A 9,154-nucleotide genomic window follows, 5' to 3' on the forward strand; every position below is an offset into this window, starting at 1 on the left:
CTTGCTTTTCATGATCTTGACACTTTTGAAGAGTACTGGTCAGGAATTTTGTAGAATGTTCCCCAGTTTGGGTTTGTCTGATGTTTTCTTGTGATTAGACTGGGGTTATGGGTTTGAGGAAGAACATCACAGAGCTGAAGTTCCCTTCTCATCGCGTCACTTCAGGGGTACGAATCACCAGCACCACTCAGCACTGGTGATATTGACCTTGATTTCATGGTAGGATGGAGTCTGCCATATTTCTCCAGTCTCAGGTTGCTATTTTTCCCTTTCTGTCATCTGTTCCTTAGAAGCCAGTCATCAAGTCCAGCTGACTCTCACGGGGAGGGAGTTCCGCATCACCTGAAGGGAGGAATATCAAAGGACTTGGGAATGTATGTTAAAACCACCACCAATCCAAAAAACCAAACCCATTGGCGGTCCAGTTGATTCTGACTCATGGTGACGCTAACCAGTGACTAATAAATATTTTGAGGGTGATGCTTTGAGGCTATGCAGATTACCTGTTTCTCCTCAAAGATGCACTCACTAATTCTTGCATTCATCTGCCATCTTTCCTGTAGCCATGATTCCTGTGGCTTTGTAATCATGGTCTTTCTCTTTCCCTCACTCCTTCAGCGTTTATTCTTTGGAATTCTATAAGGAAGATTTGTTCCTTCGCCCCCATTTTTGTCAATCGTTTATGTCACTGTGGACTTGTGGATATTTTCTTCATTCTTTGAGAGGATAGATGGTCATCTTTTTTGCTTTATTTCCTAGTTTTAGATAATTTCTCTAACAATAGTAGAGGTGGTCTGATACAGGACAGTCAAAAGAATGATAAATGTCCATCACACTGGATGATTTTGGAATGATCACCAAAACATTGTCATTGGAGACCAGGGTATTTGGGGGCTTCAAAGTTGGGTGTGGCAAAAAAGGCCAGACTTCTTGGTCTGACAGGGACTGGAGGAACCCCTGAGACTATGGCCCCTGGACACCCTGCTAACTCAGCACTGAAGCCACTCCCAAAGTCCACCTTTCAGCCAAAGATTAGGCAGGCCTATAAAACAAACAATAACACAGGTGAGGAACATGCTTCTTAAATCAATCAAGTATACAAGACCAAATGGACAAACCTGCCCAAAAGCAAAGACGAGAAGGCAGGAAGGGACAGGAAAACCAGATGAAGGAAAACAGGATGAACGAGAACGGGGAACCTAGGGTGGAAAGAGGGAGAGTGCTGACACATTGCGGGGATGACAACCACCATCACGAAACAATTTGTGTATAAATTCTTGAATGAGAAACTAATTTGTGCTGTAACCTTACCTAAAGCACAAAAAAAGAAAGAAAACCCTATAGAGCACAGTGCTAACTCTGACACATGGGGTCACTATGAGTCAGAATCTAAAAAAAAGAAAAGTCAGGTATGGTACTACTAGAAATACCCAAAAGAGTAGGAATGAGGAGAAACCCAAGACTGAACCGCATATCTCAAAGTCCTAAACACACACACACACAGTATGTGAACTTGTGCAAATGACATGCTGTCTTATTGGACCTCAGTTGCCCCAAAGATAAGATAAAGGTGTTGGTCGACTCTAGATTCCTGGTCTCAGGCTTTTTCATGCATCAGAATCACCTGGAAACCAAAAAACCCATTGCCACTGAGTTGTCTCGTAGAGACCCTATAGAACAGAGTAGAACTGCCACGTACGGTTTCCAAGGAGCAGCTGATGGATTTGAACTGCCGACCTTTTGGTTAGCAGCCAGTCTCTTAACCACTGTGCCACCAGGGTGACCAAATCACCTGGAGGGCTTGTTAAACTCAGATTGCGGCTGTACCACCAGATTCTCTGGTTCAGTAGGTCTGGGGTTGGGACCCAAGACTTTGTACTTCTAACACGTTCCTAGGTGATGTTGGTTGTCATAGACTGAATTATGTCCCCCCCAAAAAATGTGCGTATCAATTTGTCTGGGCCATGATTCCCAGTATTGTGTGGTTGTCCTCCATTTTGTGATTGTAATTTTATGTTAAAGAGGATTAGGCTGGGATTGTATAACACCCTTACTAAGGTCAAATCCCTGATCCAATGTAAAGGGAGTATCCCTAGGGTGTGGCCTGCACCACCGTTTATCTTACAAGAGGTAAAAGGAAAGGGAAGCAAGTAGAGAATTGGAGACCTCATACCACCAAGAAAACAGCACCAGGAGCAGAGCGGGTCCTTTGGACCTGAGGTTCCTGCACTGATATGCTCCCAGACCAAGGGAAGACTGATGACAAGGACTTTCCGCCAGAGCCAACAGAGAAAGAAAGCCTTCCCCTGGCACTCTGAATTTGGACTTGTAGCCTACTAGACTGTGAGAGAATAAATTTCTCTTTGCTAAAACCATCCACTTGTGGTATTTCTGTTATAGCAGCACTAGGTGGCTAAGACACTGGTCCAGGTAACACACTCCAGGAACCACTGATGATCTCTTAGCTTTGGACTCCAGGTGCAGCCCAGTGATAAAAGTTTGGCCCTGGCTGTGAAGAATTCACCGGTGAAAGGATGGAAGAGGCCTTTGCAGAAGCAGAAGCCCTGGGAATCCAAGGAGTCATGCAGTGGATGCCTGAGTGCTTACTCTGTTCCAGGCGTGGCATTAAGGCACTAAGACCCAGTCAAAGGAGCCCTGGGGTACAATGGTAAAGCGCTCGGCTGCTAACTGAAAGGTCGTTGGTTGGAACACACCAGCGGCTCTGTGGTAGAAAACACCTGACGATTTGCTCCTGAAAAATTACAGTCTGGGAAGCCCTAAGGGGCAGTTCTGCTCTGTCCTATAGGGTCTGTATGATTCAGAACCAACTCCACAGCACACAGCAGCAAGACCCAGTCACTGCCCACAGAGTGTGATCTACTGAAAGTAGGGACAAAGGTTGGGTCGAGTGTTGAAGAGCTAGCTTGAATCTGGTTCCACCACTTAATAGCCGTGTGGCTTTGGGCAAGTGACTGAATATCTTTGGGCTTCAATTTTCATACCTGTAAAAGGGGGATAATAATGGTATTTACAGGACCACACAAAAAGGAAATATTCAATAAATGGCTGTTGCTGCTAGTATTATTATCATTTGCTATTGAGTTTGTGCAGTGGGGGGAAACGGCAGTGACAGAAGTAATATCTGTTTCCATAGGAGGCCCCACCCTCCCTCAGCCACACCCCTCCCAGCCTGGATCTCCATTCACTAACTTCAGCCTTCCTCACAAAATCCAAAAAAATTCATGAGAAAACGTCAAATATAATTTATTAAATTAGTCTTGAGGGCTCTCCCAAGGAGCATTAACAAGTCTGAGGACAGTAAATATCAACAAATTAACATAGCTGCCACACCCCGCCCTTACAAGGGTATAGTGGGAATAAGTTAGATTTGAGTTTGCAGAAGAAAGACATCCTATAAATACCAAGATTATAACAATGACATCACTTGAAATCATTTTTCAAGTTAATTAATAATTTAAAATCTCAGCCCTCTCAGGAATGGCTCATCTGTGGATTCATTGGAATAATTAATAACACAGCAGAGTTCTCACACTTAACCGTCAGTCATTTTTTTGTGATTCTGTAAGTTTCTGTCATTCCAAAAGTAACAGGTTCCCCAGATGGCCGTAACTGGCCTTTTGGTCTTTGGGGTTCATTGACTTGGTCCATGCACTTTGAAAACTGTTGTAAAATAGTCAAGACGAAGCATTTACATTCAAAGGACTCTGTGGGCACAGAAACCTTTATTTTCCATGTGTCTTGAGATTTCAGTTTCTTCAGCTGTCCTATGATTTCATCAGTAACACCTTTGTTATCTATATGCCGTCTGATCTCCTGGAAGTATGCCAGGATGGCTGAGCTGTTGATGTTGTTTGGTGGGTGGGGGTCAGAGGTCAAACAAGGCAGTGTGTACTTGGTGCTTTCCGGCAGTCCTTTCTCTGATTTCTGCTGTGGGGCAAAGGAAGAAATGGGTTAGCATTATGTTGGCAGTAATAACTAAAATCCCAACAGCTAACGCTTGAGTGCTTCATCTGTGGCTGGCCTGTGCTAAGTGCATCACCCTTACCATCTCCTCATTGGCACAGCCACCCCGTGTGGCTGTGGCCAGCAGTATCCCAGTCTGTTTATGGAGCTGAGCCAAGATCAAGTGGCAGACCTGAGATTCCACCCAGGTGTGGCCAGTGATTCTGAAGCCTATAACCACTGCTCCATCCTGCCGCCTCTCCCCATCCTGCTGAGGCCCCCAGATTCCTTCTGGAATCTGCTCTTAGGAGCTCCATGGCTCAAGACACTGGCAAAGGAGAGCACCTGGGTTTCCATGCCAGCTCCTTGCTCTCTGGTCTGTCTTACAGCTACACATCCACTTACAGAGTGGGGTTTGTGCTTGTCTGACAGGCCGCCAAGGTCCTAGGAAGAGCCTTTGCAGCCATGCCGAGCACTCCCTGTCCCCCTTCCTAGCTTTGGGGTTTGACTGAACTGCTAAGAGCCCTCGTCAGCTTTAGTCACAACCTCTGCCTTTTTCGTGTCTAAAAGCCAAATGCCAGGGTGGAAGGGAGGAGGAATGCCAGCTTCCCGGCTGTTCCCATTTTTTGATATTTATTGTTTGTTCACTGAAAGCTACTTGTGAAGTTGTTGCCTGACCACACCCTGGGTATTTGCGAAACAGTGTTTGTTTACCATTTATACAGTCTCACCCTGTACACGAGGGAGTCCAGCTCAGCAAGGCTGATAGAAGCAGGCTGGGTATTGATTAAACAAATAAAGTGACATGCAAACAGATAACTGTCCTCTGTGGTAGGAGCCACTCCAGGTGACCCTCGTGAGGATTCTAAAGTCTCCTGCTGGCTCTGTCCCTGCTCCCCAGCCTACCCCTGAATATAGCTTTGCCATCTGTAAGGATGTGCTTCAGGCCAGAAAACTCACAATAATATTACTGTAAACCAAATATCTGGGGGATGACAAGTTGACTAAAGCTGGCCCTACAGTCTAGGAGAACTGACTGAGTTTTTGCCTGTCTGGGCTAATCTCTGCCTCTGACCCCTTCATTAGTACAGATCCTTAAAGAACCAAACCAAACTCACAGCTGTCGAGCCAATTCCGACTCACAGCGACCCTGTAGGACAGAGTCGAACTGCCCCATAGGGTTTCCAAGGCTGTAAATCTTTACGGAAGCAGGCTACCACATCTTTCTCCCTCGGAGCAGCTGGTGGGTTCAAACCCTGACCTTTCAGTTAGCAACCGAGCACTTTAACCACTGTGCCACCGGGGCTCCTTTACCTTCATAAAAACTCAATCATATCCTGCCTAGCTTTCTCCGTCTTACCCTGGCCTATGTGCAACCCTATCTTCAGATCTGGAAAGAGCAGATCTCTTCTGGGGGCAATCGAGAGCATTTTAAAAAAATGGTTTGCAAGAGAAATCTCTAGGGCACTTACATATAGCTCCAAAAGTTCCTTAGATAACTGTTGTAATTCCTTGATTATTTTTTGTTGATCCTTTGCATCTGGCCGAGGGATGCGTAACGTATGGGAGAACAGCAAGTTTCCCATACAACAGAGCAGTAACAGAGCAAATCTCTTGGGTCCTGGAAAAAGAGAACGATGCTGTGAGTAAGTAACATGGGTCAGACCCCCAGCCCACCCTAGCTGCATCACGGAAGCCGGTGACCACCAGGCCAAGGCCCTCCAGGGCCTTCCTTTCTGTCTGGTGAGAAATACTAGACCCAAGAAACAGTGAGCCCAGGGCACACTGGTACCTGTACGGGAGACCATGGCCAATAAGAGCAAGGCCCGCTTCAACAACAGCTTCGGCAACAAGGCCAACATGCCCACCTTGGTCGTCGGGGGTATATAAAGGGCCAGTTGTGGGAAGAACAACCAATGTCCCGCCCATGGGAAAATCATTGCTCAGCTTTTCTCCAGAAAATACTTTCAAATTCTGCCACCCAAGGTTGGGTGAAATGAGCACTGGGGGAAGGAAGTGCTGACGTTACCCTCAAGATAGGCAAATGCCTGGCATAGTACAGACGGAGGAAGGCACACATATCTTTGCCATTTCTTCTTGGAAAGAGCTCGATAATTTGACTACAGTTGACAGGCACAACCACGAGGGAACAGCTGACTTAACAGGAGCTGAGGGCCAGTGACCCAAGAGAAACTTCTGGGGAGGGCCACAGTAAGTGCACATAAGTGTAAAGCTGGCATGAGGTTTGCAAAATGTATTATCTTTGGAAATTTCTGAAGCATGCAAGGTGTGGGGATGGCCCTGGTAACCACTGCAAATGTGATGAGTCAAAGGTTTTGTCTCCATTCCACTTGATCTTGAACACCACTGGATTCTCAACTGTGTCTTTGCAACCCCAGGTCTTAGAACCAGAATTGTGCTCAGAGCTCTTTGTTGAAATCACTTATTCATTTTCTGAGTGGTACTTTTCACCAGGCACTGTTCTAGGGTCTCAGGAGTGGTGATGTATAAATCAGATAAGTCCCTGACCTCATGAAACCGAAGTTCTCATGGGCAAAAGGCCACAAAAGCATCAGGCAATGATAAGAACTTGATACATTAAAAAATAAATAAAAATAAATAAAAGAAGGTGATGGGATAGAAAGTGACAGGTGAGATCATTCAGGTTAGGTGATCAGGAAAAGTCTGAGGTGACATTTAAGCTGAGACCTGAAAGATAATAAAGGAGTTGGCCATGGGAAGGTCTGGGGAAAGTGTTCCAAGTAGAGGGGACACTAGTACAAAAATCCTCCAGCCAAGTGAGCTTGGTGTCTCCACAGGACAGGAAGAAGGTCATGGTGGCTGGAGTGAAGCAAGAGAGGAGAGTGCTGCAAAGGTAGGCAGAGGCCAGACTGTGGGGGGCCTTTCAGGCCATGACAACAAGCTTGGGTTTTATTCCAGTATGATGAGATGTCATTGGAGGGCTTAAGGCAGAGAAGTATAGGATCTGGTGTACTTTAAAAAGAGAGAAAGAGATGGGCTGTTGCATGGATTGTGGCAATCCAAGCTGGAAGCAGGAGGTTTTAGCAGCTGTCCAAGCGAGAGATGATGATAGTGGCTTGGACCCAGGTGGAAGTGGATGGAGATGGAGTCCACAGAACTAGCTGATGGACTGGACTTGGAAGATGAATCAAAGAGATCAATCAAGGGTGACTCCTGGCTTTTGATGAAGCTCTGGGTGAATGATGGGCAGTGAAGGAAGAGAAGTATGGACAGGGGAAAGCAAGAGTCCTGATTTCAAGGTGTTAAGTTCAAGATGTCCAGTGAGTACCTATTAGATGTGAAGTCAGCAGTTGAATATGAGTCAGGAGCTGAGGGATGATGTCAGGTCTGGAGAAGTTTGTTGAACCGAAGATGGACGAGAAGAAACACAGCTAGGAACCTCCTTCCACCCTGTAAAGATTAAGGTTGTCAACTTGGCTGGGCCATGATTTTCAGTGGTTTGGCAGTTATGTAATCAGGCAGTTACTTTCCATTTTGTGATATAATGTAATCACCTCCATGATGTGATCTGATGTGATCAGCCAAGCAGTTGTAAGAGGAATTTCTTTGGGGGCGTGGCCTGCATCCAATATATATGGATGTTCTGGAAAATCTCGCTGGCTTTTGCTTGCTCTAGATCCTACATCCAGCTCGTCATCATCTGACCTCCAGTTGTTGGGACTTGAGCCAGCGGCCTGCTGTATTGCCCACTGATTTGGGATGTGTCAGCCTCCGCAGCCTATGAGCCAGCAGCCTGCTGTCTGACCTACTGATCTCGGGTTCGTCAGCCTCTGCAGCTACTTGAGTCAGGAGAAGCCTCCAGCCTGATGCCTGACCCATGGACTTTGAACTTGCCAACCTCTACAGCTGTGTGAGCCATCTCCTTGTGATAGATGTCTCTCTCTCTCTCTCTCTCTATATATATATATATATATATGCACATACTATATGTATATATAAACAAAAAACCAAACCTGTTGCCACTGAGTCGATTCCAACTCATAGCAGCCCCATAGGACAGAGTAGAACTGCCTTCTATATATATATGTATACGTATGTGTGTGTGTATATATATATACATATATATGTATGTATTATGTATTTGTAAGTATATATATGTATGGAACCCTGGTGGCACAGTGGTTAAGAGCTCAGGCTGCTAACCAAAAAGGTCAGCAGTGTGAATCCACCAGCTGCTCCTTGGAAACCCTACGGGGCTGTTCTACTCTGTCCCTGTAGGGTCACTATGAGTTGGAATCAATTTGATGGCAACGAGTTTGGTTTATATATATCTATATCTATCTATATATATATGATTTACTGGTTTTGCTTCTCTAGAGAACCCAGCCTAAGACACACCCTTAATCTCAAGTCTCCCTCCATCTACTGCTGTGTCTCTCCTTTTCGCATCCAAGCTTCTTGACAGAGTGGCTATACTCAGGTTTTCCTCCCTTTCCAAGCCACCATAATAGGGCTTCCCCCCACCCCAGCAATTTGTTCAAACTCCCCCAGCAAAGTTCTCAGTGACCTCATTGCCGAACTTAGTGACTGTCTTCAGCCTTCATCGTATGTGACCTCTCTGGGGCAGAAAGAAATGATGCCAGTCATTTCTTCCTCCTTGAAAACCACTTTTCCTCTCATTCCATGACAATGTGTTTTCACCAGACCTGAAGTATCTCGCCCGTCACTCTCTATCTCATCTATTATAGGCTTCAAACACTTTTCACTCTCTGGTATTTTATTAAATATCAATATTCCCTGCTGGAGGGTAAGGTCCTTGAGGGCAGAGATCATATCTGTCTTGTTTACTGCTAGATCTCCTGGCCTATCATGGTGGTTAGCAAACGGTAGTTGAATCTGTCTTTATTTGCAGAATACATGATTGTCTACATAGAAAATAGTATGGACTCTACCGAAAAAGCTACTAGAACTAGCAAGTTCAGCCACATTTCAAGATACACGATCAATATATTAAAACTGTGTTTCTATATACTAGCAATGAATAATCAGAAATTAAAATTTTAGAACACGGTGCTATAGTCAGAAGCACCACGCCTTTCCTCCACAGCAAAGATCAGAAAAACTAAGTCAAACAGAGTCACACGTCAGTCCTGAAAGCCTAACCATCAAATGATGAGATAAAGAACTCAGCCAAGCACTGAATGGAATA

General features: G+C 45.3%; 1 protein-coding gene across 1 annotated transcript; it reads right to left on the reverse strand.

Moving 5' to 3' along the window:
- Positions 1–3,564: 3,564 nt before the first annotated feature.
- On the reverse strand, positions 3,565–5,892 carry IL31 (interleukin 31). The gene is made up of 3 exons (XM_023739298.1): positions 5,832–5,892; positions 5,436–5,584; positions 3,565–3,948 (listed from the first exon to the last, which is right to left on the reverse strand). Exons 1-3 carry the CDS (start codon positions 5,890–5,892, stop codon positions 3,565–3,567), a joined length of 594 nt encoding a protein of 197 aa, XP_023595066.1.
- Positions 5,893–9,154: the final 3,262 nt, after the last annotated feature.

The sequence above is a fragment of the Trichechus manatus genome, unplaced genomic scaffold, assembly GCF_000243295.1.
Source record: "Trichechus manatus latirostris isolate Lorelei unplaced genomic scaffold, TriManLat1.0 scaffold00131, whole genome shotgun sequence".
Classification (NCBI taxonomy): Eukaryota; Metazoa; Chordata; class Mammalia; order Sirenia; family Trichechidae; genus Trichechus; species Trichechus manatus.